Source organism: Polyodon spathula, chromosome 2 (assembly GCF_017654505.1).
Source record: "Polyodon spathula isolate WHYD16114869_AA chromosome 2, ASM1765450v1, whole genome shotgun sequence".
Taxonomy (NCBI): Eukaryota; Metazoa; Chordata; class Actinopteri; order Acipenseriformes; family Polyodontidae; genus Polyodon; species Polyodon spathula.
The window spans coordinates 27,600,112-27,615,856 of NC_054535.1; the positions used below are offsets into that span (position 1 = coordinate 27,600,112).

General features: G+C 37.1%; 1 protein-coding gene across 1 annotated transcript in view; it reads right to left on the reverse strand.

Annotated features, from left to right (window-relative positions):
• Positions 1-11,226: 11,226 nt before the first annotated feature.
• LOC121294802 (tyrosine-protein phosphatase non-receptor type 9-like) overlaps positions 11,227-15,745 on the reverse strand; it is a 37,228-nt gene continuing 32,709 nt past the window's right edge. The window contains exons 12-13 of the mRNA XM_041218900.1: positions 15,021-15,228; positions 11,227-13,033 (exon numbers count right to left, since the gene is read on the reverse strand). Coding sequence (XP_041074834.1) covers positions 12,810-13,033; positions 15,021-15,228 — 432 coding nt within the window. The 3' untranslated portion in view covers positions 11,227-12,809. The remainder of the gene's footprint in view (positions 13,034-15,020; positions 15,229-15,745) is intronic.

Sequence of the window (15,745 nt, forward strand, 5' to 3'; positions counted from 1 at the left end):
TAAAAGTTTATATATATATATATATATATATATATATATATATATATATATATAATATATATATATATATATATACAGTGCCTATATAAAGTCTACACCCCCTTTCAAAATGTTCACCTTTTGTTGCCTTGTAGCCTGAAATTAAAATGCATTGAAATAGTTTGTTTGTTTTTTTTCATTTTTATCTTCATATCTTACCCCACAACTTCAAAGTGAAAAAAAAAAATCTAGAAATTTGTATTAAATTAATTAAAAATAAAAACTGAAGTAGCTTGGTAGGATAAGTTTCCACCCCATTTGTAATAGCAATTCTAAATTTGCTCAGCTGTAACCAGTCACCTTCAAAATCACACACCAAGTTAAGTGGCAACCTGTGTTAAATGACAGTGATTCACATGATTTCAGGATAAATTCAGCAGTGCTTGATAGTGCATTTCAAAGCAAAGACTCAACCATGAGCACCAAGGTGCTTTCAAACGAACTCCAGGACAAAGTTGTTGAAAGGCACAGATCAGGGGATGGGTATAAAAAAATATCAAAGGCCTTGAATATCCCGTGGAGCATGGTCAAGATGATTATTAAGAAGTGGAAGGTGTATGGCACCACCAAGACCCTGCCTAGATCAGTCCGTCCCTCCAAACTAGATGACCGAGCAAGAAGGAGACTAAGTGGCTACCAAGAGGCCAATGGCAACTTTGCAAGAGCTACAGGCTTTTATGGCCAAGACTGGTCAAAGTGTGCATGTGACAACAATATACCAAGCACTCCACAAATCTGGCCTGTATGGTAGGATGGCAAGAAGGAAGCCATTACTCAGGAAAGCCCACCTTGAATCCTGTTTGAAGTATGCAAAAAAACACCTAGGAGATTCTGTAGCCATGTGGCAAAAAGTTTTGTGGTCTGACAAAACTAAAATTGAACTTTTTGGCCTAAATGCAAAGCATTATGTTTGGCACAAACCCAACACAGCACATCACCCAAAGAACACCATCCCTACTGTGAAGCATGGTGGTGGCAGCATCATGTTATGGGGATGTTTCTCATCAGCAGCGACTGGGACACTTGTCAGGATAAAATGGAAAATAAATGGAGCAAAGTACAGAGAAGTCCTTGAGGAAAACCTGCTGCCCTCTGCAAGAAAGCTGAAACTGGGACAGAAGTTCACCTTTTAGCATGACAATGACCCAAAGCACAAAGCCAAAGCTACACTGGAGTGGCTAAGGAACAAAAAGGTAAATGTCCTTGAATGGCCCAGTCAGATCCCTGACCTAAATCCAATCGAAAATTTGTGGCATGACTTGAAGATTGCTGTCTATGAACGATCCCCAAGGAACTTGAGAGAGCGAACAGTTTTGTAAAGAAGAATGGTCAAATATTGCCAAAATTAGATGTGCAAAGTTGGTAGAGACCTATCCCACCAGACTCACAGCAGTAATTGCTGCCAAAGGTGCTTCCACCATGTATTAACTCAAAGGGGTGGCAACTTATCCAATTATGATCTTTCAGTTTTGTATTTTTAATATATAATTTTTTTCTCAATAAAAACTTTTCCCCCCTTAACAGTGTGGAGTATGGTGTGTAGATAAGTGGAAAAAAATCCTCACTTAAATGCATGAAACTCTGAGGCACTGACACAACAAAATGTGAAAAAGTTCAAGGGGGTGTAGACTTTCTATAGGCACTGTATGTGTGTGTGTGTGTATATATATATATATATATATATATATATATATATATATATATATATATAGTAACACAACAGGGAGAGGGTTAATATCTTCCCTGCCCAAAATCATGAGTTTGTTCTTTTTGTTTAATTGTTTTATTATTAATTATCCCCTGCACCTGGCTATCATTATAAATTCGAGGTAGGAAGCAGCCAGTCTGGGAGGGGGAGCAGTGCACTCATGCAGTAGCTCAGAAAGCCCAGAGTTCCTGCACTTGCTCAGTCAGCCAATCTCTTAGAATGGTGACTCTTCCTCTTCCTCTGTCATTTTAGGAGAAAAGAGCACTTTTCCCACTCTCCGTAGGCACAGAGCCATCTGTAGAAAATGCAGCCACGTCTTTAGCAGGTGACTGGGGAGATCCCTGCTCTGGTCTCTTCAGAGCTGAGAGACACACGCTACGACAAAACTTGCAGAATCTGTGGTCAGCGAGTGCCTCTCTTGCATGCTCTGGCCGCCGGCAAGAACAGCACCTGCTATGCTTACCTCCACTGGGAGACTGGCCTTGCATGTCACAGGAAACCAGTATGATGCAACAACAACACAGTGAAAACTTGTTGCCTCAGTCTACCCAAGCACCACTGCACAGTAATGTACCAATACAGTACTGCCACAGGCTGTTCAGAAGCAATATTTTGTACAGAATGTAAGACGGCGGATGCAGTTTACAAAACTATAATCTGAACAACCTCTGTGCTATGGTACCCTGGGTAGGGTACACGTGCAGTGACTTGCACCGGATTGGTATGATATCCTTGGCATGGCAACCTTGGAACGGTACACGTGCGGTGACTTGCACTGGATTGGTACGGTACACGTGCTGTGACTTGCAACAATTTTATTTTTTATTTCAACTCCAGCCAGAGTTATTAGCAGCCTGTATGAGAGCACAAGTCAGCTTACTTAAGCTGCTTGATCCCTGGATGGGATGGCAGAAGTAGTCGGCTCCACGCGGGCACAGTGTCACTGCGGAAAGTAATAAGCAGCAGGCTGTGTGCAAAAATTTACATGTAATTAGTAAACTAAAAATACAAAGTTTCAAGAATAATTATTATTGCGTTAGTAGAGATTAATGGAGATTAGACAAAGGGGCATTCAGGACCGAAAACAGGAGGCACTTTTTTACACAGAGTTATAAGGGCCTGGAACCATCTCCCCAGTAATGCTGTTGAACCTGACACCCTGGGATCCTTCAAGAAGCTGCTTGATGAGAATCTGAGATAAATAAGCTACTAACAACCAAACGAGGAAGATGGGCCGAATGACCTCCTCTCATTTGTAAACTTACTTATGTTCTTATGTTCTTAGAGAAATATACAGTGGCTCTCAAAAGTATTCACCCCCCCTTGGAAATTTCCATATTTTATTGTGTTACAAAATGGAATCAAAATGGATTTAATTAGGAGTTTTTGCCATTGATCAACACAAAATCCATAATGTCAAAGTGAAAAATAAAATCTACAAATGGTTCTACATTAATTACAAATACAAAACAGAAAATAATTGATTGCATAAGTATTCACCCCCTTTGCTATGACACACCTAAATAAGTTCTGGTGCAACCAATTGTCTTTAGAAGCCACATAATTAGTTGAATGGAGTCCACCTGTTTGCAATTAAGGGGTTTCACATGATTTCAAGTTAAATACGTTTGTCTCTAGGAGGTCCCACAGTTGGTTAATACATTTCCTAACAAAAACTACATCATGAAGACAAAGGAACATTCAAAGCAAATCTGGAATAAGGTTCTTCAAAAGCACCAGTCAGGGATAGGATATAACAACATTTCCAAGGCACTGAATATCCCCTGGAGCACAGTAAAGTCCATTATTAAAAAATGGAGAGAAAATCGAAAAACTGTGAATCTGTCTAGAACAGGCCGTCCTCAAAAAGAGGACCTATGGCAATTCTAAAGGAGTTACAGTCTTCCACGGCTGAGCTAGGAGACACTGTGCATACGGCAACAATAGCGGGGGTGCTTCACAAAACTGGCCTTTATGAGAGAGTGGCAAAAATAAAGCCATTGTTGAAAAAACTCACATCAAATCTCAGCTAGAGTTTGCCAGAAGGCATGTGGGAGACTCTGAGACCAAGTGGAAGATTCTATGGTCTGATGAGTCCAAAATAGAGCTTTTTGGCCTCAACGCTAAGCACTATGTTTGGCGCAAGCCTAACACTGCACATCATCCTGAGAACACCATCCCTACCGTGAAGCATGGTGGTGGCAGCATCATGCTATGGGGATGCATCTCTGCACCAGGGCCTGGAAAACTTGTGAAGACAGAGGCAAAATGGATGCAGCAAAGTACAGAGAAATCCTGAAGGAAAACCTGCTGAAGTCTGCAAGAGACCTGGGACTTGGGAGAAGTTTTATCTTCCAGCAGGACAACGACCCCAAACATACAGCCAAAGCCACACTGGAGTGGCTTAAAAACAAAAAGGCCAATGTCCTGGAGTGGCCCAGTCAAAGCCCGGACCTCAATTCAATTGAGAATATGTGGAAAGAGTTGAAAATTGCTCTTCACCAAAAGTCCTTATCCAACTTGACGAAGCTTGAGCAATTTGCAAAGAAGAATGGGCAAACATAGCAGTGTCCAGATGTGCAAAGCTGGTAGAGACTTATCCAAATAGACTCATGGCTATAATTGCTGCCAAAGGCACCTCTACTAAACATTGACTCAAGGGGGTGAATACTTATACAATCAATCATTTTCTGTTTTATATTTGTAATTAATTTAGAACAGTTTGTAGATTTCATTTTTCACTTTGACATTATGGACTTTTGTGTTGATCAGTGGCAAAAACTCCTAATTAAATCCATTTTGATTCCATGTTGTAACACAATAGAAGGTGGAAAAGTCCAAGGGGGGTGAATACTTTTGAGAGCCACTGCATGCGGATAGAAGTAACTGGTACCCATCTGTATGCTCTCCCGTTAGGAAAATGATGCTGGTACCTGTGTCTGCAGTGTCTTTCACGCTGTTTTGGTATTCTATTCAGGTTTCGGGATCTTTACAATTAAATACCCGTTTTGGTAATGGATACATTTCGTACTTAATATGGAACAAACTTTTTTTTTTCTTTTTCATGTTTTTGTTCTTCTAAAACAAATATTACCTCACTATATTAGGTTTAAGAGATTTTACTTCAGTAGGTGGATATACGTAGGGGTACAAACGTGAATTTCTATCCTTGGTAGGTAAGGCTAGTGGACAGTGTCTTGCATCTTAGAGCTAAGGGAACGAAAAGTCTAAGCTTAAGGCAATCTGCAATTTGATCACCAAACACAAAGATAATACAAGTGTAAAAGGATGAACAAAAATATCTGCTTTGCAAAGGGCTTCATTATTTATTTTTGTATTGCAAAGGGCTGTATTTTTTAAATTTGTAATAGCGTCAGTATTTTTTTTTTTTATAATGTTGCTTATAAAATAACCAAACTATAAAGCTCTACTTTTTATGAGTCAAATGGAATAATTTGGAAATAATTATGTAACGTTGTCATATAAAAAAATAAAATACTGAATGAAGAGTTATCTAAACCCCTTGTACTGTGTGCTTATGTTTTCCTGTTTGGTCAAAGAACCTTGCCATGGCTAACAGCAGCTCTCAGATAACAAAGGATTGCTTGATAGTACAGCCTTTATGTATAGAAAGCTGTGCGAGGTTACATCACAAACAGGATTTTTTAGTCAGTTGTGACTGCTTTTTAGCTTGAGAAGACACTTTACCTCACCCATTGAAGTCATGCACCATTTTAACACGCACTTCCTATAGAGCATGGAATATGTGTGGTATGTGCATGGTATGTCACAGAAATAATGACTGTGGAGAAAGAGCGACAACTTTCTAAACTGCATGGAAACACAGTCAGTTTTCCAAAAGTTAACTCTATAGGGTCCATCAAATGTTAAATATCCCTCCGGTGACCTGCGCTTTAAATCTCAGGTATTATGAAAGACAGCCGTGCTTGCTATACACCATTGGAAAGAGGAGAATCAGAGCTTTAAAACTGTATTGGACCCTATAGGGAGAGCCACGAATGTGAGTGTTTTGCAATGCTACTGCTGCGCTCTAAGACAGATCTACCTTGGTGCAATAAACAAACATTTTCACACAAAATCTTTACAAGAGAAATGGCGACATCGAAGGCACAAGGACAGATTTTCCGATATAGAGTTGGTTTTTGTGTTTGTGGATCAGATGCACAAGACAAGAGCTGTTAAGAGTTAGGTTGCCATGGTTGCCACCTTGCTGGCCATTCAAGCCAGTGAATACTTCCATATTGCGCCAAATGATCAGGGTTCCTGAGACAATTTGAATGTGTTTTTTTTTTTTTTTTTTTTTTTGATGTTGTACATTTTTCAACGATTCCGTTTTTTTGGTTGCTTTTGTTCCCTTTTGTATATATGGCTGTGACAGAGACAAAATGATTCTTGGTGATACATCTTCCTCCCGACCTGTGAGGGCGCTGTATAAAGAGAACAGAGTGCCCTGTACTGAATGGCCAGACCATTCATTCCCAGAGTTAGGCGGAAGTTGGTCATCCCGACAAGGGGCAGAGCTCCGGTACACTACATCATCAACACGGAAGGGAAACGATGTGGCAACATCAGATTGGAGGAGCTGTTGCACTCATTAACCAAGGGGTCATGACAGACAGTACAAAAGGGGACAGAGCGAGGTGATCTGTTCCTTTGTAATGGTTAATGTTAACTGGTAGGAGTACTGTGTTGTGAACTGTGAGTGTTTTGTTTGTCGTGTCTAAATTGCACTTTACAATTATTTAGATAGCCAACACGATCCAGAGTGGTCGCCTAAGGCCAGCACTAAACCCAGACAACATGCCACTATTTCACAGAGAACTGTAATTACACCACGAGCACCTTAGCGCTCACTGTGGATTTGTGTATGTGTTTTGTGTTTCGTGTGGGTGTTTCAAGAATGGGACTGTTAATTATTTCGGGACCAAACGCGTTGATTACAATAAAGCAATACACTCCACTGTATTGCTTCTCGTTATCATTGTTTATTATTTACTGCTGTTGGTCATCAGGCAATTGGGTTTAAAAATAAACCACTATTGTACCTGGGTTGTCTGTCTGTTTATTGATCACCCGCACACTGCTAACCACTTTGCCACAATGGCCATCATTCCTTTATTATTCAATTTTCCCCCCATGTTCCCTACATATGGAAGCTTCATTGTACACTGTCAGATTTGGAAATTTTACAAACTATATATATATATATATATATATATATATATATATATATATATATATATATATATACACACACACACACATACAGTGCCTTGCAAAAGTATTCAGACCCCTGACCAATTCTCTCATATTACCGAATTACAAATGGTACATTGACATTTCGTTCTGTTTGATATTTTATTTTTAAACACTGAAACTCAGAATCAATTATTGTAAGGTGACATTGGTTTTATGTTGGGAAATATTTAAGAAAAATGAAAAACTGAAATGTCTTGCTTGCATAAGTAATCAACCCCTGTGCTGTGGAAGCTCCCAGTTTGCACCGATGAAAGAAATTGCCCTAATGAGGACACAATTACCTTACCGTTGGCCTCCAACTGTGAACCATTAAAGTTGCTGTCACATTTTCTGGATAAAAACCCCATTGTTGAAGGATCATTGGTAAGGCTGTGAATCTGAAGGAAAATGAAGACCAAAGAGCATTCTACAGAAGTTAGAGATAAAGTAATACAAAAATGCATAGATTAGGGAAAGGGTACAAAATAATATCCAAGTGTTTGGATATCCCAGTGAGCACAGTTGGATCAATAATCAGGAAGTGGAAGCTGCATCACACAACCCAGGCACTGTCAAGAAAAGGCCGTCCCTCAAAACTCAGCACTCAAACAAGAAGACTTGAGAGAGAAGCCACAGAGAGGCCAACAATCACTTTGAAGGAGCTACAGAGTTCAGTGGCTGGGAGTGGAGTAATGGTGCAGCAGTCAACCATATCAAGAGCTCTGCATAACACTGGCCTGTATGGGAGGGTGGCAAGAAAGAAGCCGTTACTCAAAAAGTACCATCTGAAAGCACGTCTGGAGTTTGCCAGAAAGCATGAGAGTGATTCAGCTGTGATGTGGGAAAAGGTTTTGTGGTCAGATAAGACCAAGACTGAGCTTCTTGGCCAAAACTCTAAGTGCTATGTGTGGCGCAAACCTAACACTGCCCATGCCTCAAGACACACCATCCCTATAGTGAAGTATGATGGTGGCAGCATCATGCTGTGGGGATGCTTCTCATCAGCAGGGACTGGGCATTTTGTTACAATTGAAAGAAGAATGGATGGAGCAAAATACAGGAAAATACTGCAAGAGAATCTGCTTCAGTCCGCTAAAAAACTGAAGCTTGGGAGGAAATTCACCTTTCAGCAGGACAATGATCCCAAGCACAAGGCCAAAGCAACACTGGAGTGGCTCAAGAACAAAAAGGTGAATGTCCTACCGTGGCCCAGTCAAAGTCCTGATCTCACTCCCACTGACAATCTGTGGCACTATTTGAAAATTGCGGTCCACAAGCATCGTCCAACCAACCTGAACAAACTGGAGCAAATCTGCCAAGAAGAATGGGCCAAAATCACTCCGACACTGTGTGCAAAGACATACTTACCCCAAAAGACTTAAAGCTGTTTTTACAGTGAAAGGTGGCCCTACCAAATATTAATGTGTGGGAGTTGAATACTTATGCAAGCAAGACATTTCAGTTTTTTATTTTTCTTAAAAATATTTCCCAACATAAAACCAATGTCACCTTACAATAATTGATTTTGAGTTTAACTGTTTTAAAATAAAATATCAAACAGAATGAAATTTCAATGTACCATTTGTAATTCAGTAATGAGAGAATTGGTCAGGGGTCTGAATACTTTTGCAAGGCACTGTGTGTGTGTGTGTGTGTGTGTGTGTGTGTGTGTGTGTATATATATATATATATATATATATATATATATATATATATATATATATATATATATATATAACAAATCTAACAGTAAAAAAACTAAAAACAAAACAAACAAAAAAAACAGGCGAAAATAGCTCTGACCCTAAAATACACAACAAACACAGCATATCAACATATTTTGTTGGTCTACTTAATGTTCTTGTACTGGGCTATTCAACACACTTTGTAAAAGTGGAAATAAAGTTTTATCATCTAATTTCAATTCCAATTATAAAAAATAAAAAAACCCATACATCATATTCTGTTGTTCCTACTTACAATTTTTTATGTTAACCCTTTTACTTAAGCATTTAAATCTTTGTGGTACTGTATAATGTTTTACATGGTACATATAATGCCGATCCAGATTTTTAGCCAATATTAGCTTTCTTATTGTTGCACAGAAAAACTTATTTTGGCACTGCTGTGTAAACATTACATTTTACACCACAACTGATGCAATGTTTAGCTCCATCGTGAAGGTTAATGTTATATGGGATTTTCATCTACTTCTGTTTTATTGCTGTCCTGATTAACAATGATGGGGAGTTCGTATTTATTACATTGGTGACCGCTTTGTTCTTATTTCTGGGAAAACCATTTATTGAAATAAATTCCAAATACTATGTTTCTTAGTACAGGACACTGGCTGGGAGAAAAAAACAAAACATTGTAACTGACATCATCATTATTTTAATCAGGGAGCATTTAACATTTAATAATTAGGAAATATACCCAACTGGACTTTTGAACTTTGTAAAAGTAATTTCAGCTCAACGAAGAACATGTTTCAGCTAGGATCACCACCTGGTACTTCTCTTTTAAGATCTTGTTTTTGTTTTTTTCTTTTATTGAATCTCATTCTTCACTTCTTTCATTTATCTTTTCTCTTCAGTATTAAATGCAGCTGTGTGTAATTAACTTCCAGATAGGCAATTCATCCTTCAAAAAGTATCTGAAAATCTGGATTTTATTTGCAAAGAATGCTTAAGGTAAACAAAATTGGTACTTTTAAATTAACAAGAAAATTACATTAATGTTATTGATTTGTATCTTTTTATTCTGTATTTAGTAACAATGTAGGTACTGTGCTGTTACAGTACACTTCACATTAACCATAATATTTGCAAGCTCAAAAACTGTCTTGAAAAACTGATAACCTGCTTGATCAATCATCACTCACCACAGAAAACTGAGATATCCCCACATAAAATTGTAAATGATAAATACAAGAAAAAAAGGATTCCATGACTTCATTGACTTACACGGTCTATACAATTGCATTTGGCATTAGATTCATGAGATTAATCCTGTGATGTTCCATGTGATCCCGGCAGCTGTAGTTTATTTAAGCATTGCTGTCGAACAAGTCCATCCACCAATGCTGCACTTGTACCTAGAGAGCAATGGCTTCAAAGCAAACATGCACCCATCTGCCATGTCAGAATTGTGTGCTAATGGTTTGAGATGCATGACAAAACTTCTGATAAGATATTGTAGCACTAACACCTTTTATTGGTATCTTGCGCCCTCTGTTAGAGATTGACTGAATTACATCCAATAAACCATCACAAAAATGTCAGCAGTGTCTGTAAACTGGTGAAAATTGCTCAGTGGAAAGTATTAGAAATAATACAAATTCAAATACATACAATTCTTCCACAGAATCAGATGTCAGAGAGTGCGACAGTGAAGACTATTTACCATCAACATCAAGTTACAGGTGTCCAGCGAAGACGCGGCACCAAGCTTCAAGGAGTATCATTCGCTGAAGCATTACACACGCGCTCTGCCCTCGCCACCTGTTTACCCAGATATGATTTATTTGTCTCTCTTTCTCTCTCTCTCTCTAGTTCAGCTCCCCCTTTTTTATTTTCTTAGGGGGGTGTTGTGGTTGTTCCAACCTGTTGTTTATTGTCGACCTAATTATTTTTTAGTCAAAACCTATGACAAAAAAAACGTTTGTTTTATTTGCGGTAAATTATTTGTCTGTTTCATCAGCATTCATTACATGCATACAAGCTTTTATTTCAGCTTGTTTGTACGCTGTATTCTTAATAAATCAAGCACATGCAGTAGACAGAAAAAAAAAAAAAAAAAACACACCTCACTTGTAGAACCGGCAGTGCATTTTAGAATTTGCTAATCAAAGGGTTAAATGGCTGAAAACATTACATGCAGTGCATTAATGCAGTAGTATTTCTATGATGAGATCTGTGATGTAGTGTTCTTAAGAAAGCAGATCACTTGGAGCCACCTGTTGAACACATGTAGAAATCGCATTCTCAGATTTCTAGAATAATCATAGTTGCTTAGGATTATACATGTGATGTTTGTTTTGGCAAACTGCCTTTTACACAAGCTTTATTTAGATTTCACAGTGGCGTAGCCAAATGTTTGTTTTCTTAATATTTGTTATTAATAATGTGTTGATATATACACATACAGAAATGATGAGTCCACTGCTAAAGACATAATACTTGACTCCTAACACCAATGTGTAAATTTAATAACACAAAATGAATGATGTACTTTTACACAAATGCTTGCATAAGTTAAACCAGAGCAATTCTGGAGCCCATACTCAACTTTGAACTTTTAAAAAACCAACGTTTTTATTTAGATTTTTACCCAGAATCTGACCAACATATCCTAAATATTGTTAATAGAAAGTTTCATGACAATTGCTGAAGTGGTTCTCTGGATATATGGAAACATGTGTGAAGTGTAAGTTACATACAAACACACTTACGCCTTTCGCAGGGGATTTTATCCCCAGCTGGGAATGATAAAACATAATATGAAATTTGACAAGTTATTTGCCTTGTAAAAATTCTCTATCTACACCCCCATATGAATTATTATGGTACTGGCAAATAAAAATGTTTAAGTTCTGAAATCCACTATGCTTGATGTAGGAGGATGTATAACTTTGTAAATTGCTTTTCTGAATCTTGTTTGATCCAAAATCCCATGTTCAGTTCACTGAAAAGACTTCCAAGTAACTTCAGGAAGACAAGAACGAACCTGTGTTTTTTTTTTTGTTGTTGTAGAAGCAAAATGCTGTTTTCTTTTTTAGCATCGTACCAACAATCATTTATTAATACTGTCAACATTTACAAAGCCACATAAATAAACTGAATTAAACAGCATATAAAATACAGAAATGACCAAAAACATAACAAAATTCTATTCTGCAAATGGCATAATTAACAGAGCTAAACCAAGAGAAATTAAATTTAAAATTAGCAACAATAAATTTACCCCTGAGATTACAAAAATATTCAATCCTGGTACGCAAGTATACGTCAGTTGCTAGTATGTATTGGAGACATTGTGCTACAGATAAATTAAAGGCACATATATGTAAGGCAGTGTTGACCACTAAACAAAACACTGCACTTTGTAGTGTCAGGTTGAGTAATAAAAAATAAAAAAAAGCTCCTAAAATACCTTTTGTATATAATACATCATGGAAGTTTGAACGACAAAAATGTTAAGGCCAACTTCTGCATGTTTTCTAGAAATGTAGAGTTTGCATTAAAAGACCTGATCAACAACACAATGTTATTTGTTATAATAAGCTTATCCGGTACATGCTTGCAAATGTCATGTCTAGCATATGAAATGCTTGTCAAAACTTCTATGCACAATATAAATGTATGTTACAGAAATATATAGCGCTGCTGCTAATTGCTAAGAAGACTTGAGCAATCTAGGTACTACCTTTGGCTTTTGGGTTAGTTTATGTAACAAATCACTGACACTGAGAAAAGTAAAAAAAGAAAAAAAAAGAAATAATGAACGACAGAGGCAGACAAAACTACACTGACACCGTTATAATAGAGGCCATAATTTATATTAACTTCCCATTTAATAAAGAATGCTTAAGATCCATGTTCAAGTTTTTTTTATGTTTTGAATACACTTCAAGCACAAACAAAAAGTTGGTTTCAAGTTTGTCATTCCCATATGCAAGTTCTTGAACTCCTTTGTGACAAAAGCTTTATAAACTGTAGAGCTGACACTTAAGTATACACCTTACATGTAACAGAATCCACAAGTACAGCAACAGGAGACCTCTCCCATCAAAAGTCCTGTCTTACTCACTGTCCGTCTCCAAGTCTGAATCGGACCATTCCACTGGAGCAAGTAAGCCTCTCCTTTGTGCATACTCTAAGACAGCCATGTAACAAAAGTAATACTGATCCCAGGTCTGAATACTAAATGCACGTTGAGTTCTCATTCTCTTCACTGTCTGGTTGACATCAACTGTGCCAATATCCTCCAGTCTGGACAGACAGATGTCAAGAGTGCAAAAGGTACCTAACAAGGGTGGGAAAAAGAAAAAAAAAAAAAAACTATAAAACCATCTATATTTTCAGATGTAATTTCTTACCAGTTTATTATCCTTGTTTGCAAGTGTTACTTAAATAGCTTAAGGTGTTTACCAACTATTCCTGCAAACAATGTCATTCCCAAGTACGGCGGTCTGAGAAATGACCACTAGGAGTGTGGCATAAAGTGATTTGTTTTCACTTGAGAACTAGAAATGGCTACTTCTAGAAGATTATTAAAATATACAGTTGTAGTCAGAAGTTTACATAGCCCAACAGAAATTTAATTTCTAGAAATTTCTCAAAATAATTTTTTTGGAAAACTTTTGTAGCAAATGAGGAATGAGGATTTTTTTTTACAAGAAATAGATGTCTACAATTTGAAAAACTCCAAAAATGCAAATTCAAAAGTATTCATACCCTTTGTGCTATGACAATATTGTCTACAAGGTGCTAAAAATTTCAATATGATAATGCAGAACCTAATTCTAATAAACTCTAGAAAATGCTGGATTGTAGGTGAACATTCTTGGAAAGTATAAAAAAGGGTGAGGCATAGGATGACTGTTGTCATTACCAATAACTCAATACGGGAAAAAGTAAAGAGCTGTCTGAAGACCTTAGGCAGAACATTATTTATTGTCAAAGCTGGAGAAGGATACAAGAAAATTTCCAAGCATCTGAGCATCCCAATTTCAACTACTGCTTCTATTATCAAGAACTACAAGACTCATGGTACTGTCACAATGCTCCCTCGGTCTGGAAGAAAGAAGGTTCTTTCACAAAAGAACAAGTAGAAGAATTGTGAGGAAGGTTAATAACAATCTGAGATTGACTGCCAAAGATATTCAAAGTGAATTGACTGCAAGTGGGACTGGGGTTTCCATTTCAACCACAGGCCGAGTATTGCATGGTGAAGGTCTCAATGGTCGCAGGCCAAGGAAAAAGCCACTCTTAGGAAACGTCACAAGGACAATCTCTTAAAGTTTAGAAAATGACATTTGAATGATGGATACAAGTATCGGTCAAAGGTTTTGTGGAGTGATGAAACAAAGATCAAGCTATTTGGTCACACCGACTGTCGTTATGTTTGGAGAAAGTCTGGTAAGGTGTATAAAGAAGAACACCATACCTACTGTCAAGCATGAAGGTGGTAATATCCTTTTATGGGACTGTTTTTCCTCTAATGGCACAGGAAATTTAGTTCAAATACATGGTAAAATGGAATCCATAGCATATCAAAATATATTGGCCAATCATCTGAAACACTCCGCTACAAAACTTGACTTAAAGCGCAACTGGACTTTCCTACACAACAACGATCCAAAGCACCCATCAAAATCTACTTCAGAATGGTTGAAGAATAAAATCATGGTTCTGGAATGGCCTAGTAAAAGTACCGAATTGAAAAAGGCTGTGAACAATAGAAGTCAGAATTTGAATGAACTGCAACAATTTTGCATTGAAGAATGGTAAAAAGAAAAACAACAAAAAAACCACTAAATAATCATGCCAAAACCTCACTGACAAATATCCTAATCACTTAAAAGAGGCTATTATTGTTAAAAGGTGCCTCAACTAGCTATTAACTTAATTGTCCTTGTCAGGGTATGAATACTTTTGAAATTTTGGATTTTTGCAAACAAATTGCTGAAATAAATAAATTGCAGACATCTATTTAAAATGTTGCCTCATTCACAAAGTTAACATTATTTCTCCAAATAAATGTCCTATAATTATTTGTTTGAGAATTTTCTAGAAATTATAAATATCCACGGGGGTATGTAAACTTTTGACTACAACTGTATGCCCTTTTATTATGTAAAAAGGTTTGTGTGTGTGTGTGTCATATACACACATTTTATATATACACACACACACACACACTATTTGCTCAACTACATCTACAGTACTTTAACATATGATTCTTTCTAAATACCAAACATAAAACACGGTAGTAATATTTGTTCTTGTACCTGTTCTTCCAATTCCCGCACTGCAATGAACAATAATAGGTGGACCTCCAGGGGGACCAGTCCATTCAGATCCAAAAGCCTGAAATGCTGCTTCCTGATGCTGTTTTACCTGGGATCTGAAATCTAGCATGGCAGAGGCAGATTTTGGTACACCAAAATCAGGCCAACTCATATACAGATAGTGTGCAATATCTCTGCTCTCTCCGGTCTGAAGAAAAAAAGAGCGGGAGACATCTATGAAAGATTGTTTGTTTGGTTGAGGGTAACACAGACATAGAATTAAACATTTTAGTATGGCACAATAGGTAGCATTTGTAAATAATTGTACACCCATCTGTGGGTTAATGCTTTTCTAATTAACAATTCCTTCAAGGGTGACAAAAAAAGTGTATACTGCTCAAATACATATACAGAAATTGTAAAGTAACACACTCCCAATAAGCTTCCAAAATTATTTTGTACTTGGGTGCAGGTGTTTAGCAGTATTAAGATTCACCTGTGGTTTGGTAAGTAACTTAGACAACCTGTAATATGGAACTAATTATTCAAAATAAATTCATTTTTAGCTATTCTTATTTAAATGTTTTAACATTTTAAAATCTAAATATGGAACAAATTATGACCATCTACCATTATTCTACCTTTAAATGTGCATCACCACATTGTTTTCAGTTTAATTAAACCAGTGCATTAACATTAACACAATACTTAAAATGTAATTAGTT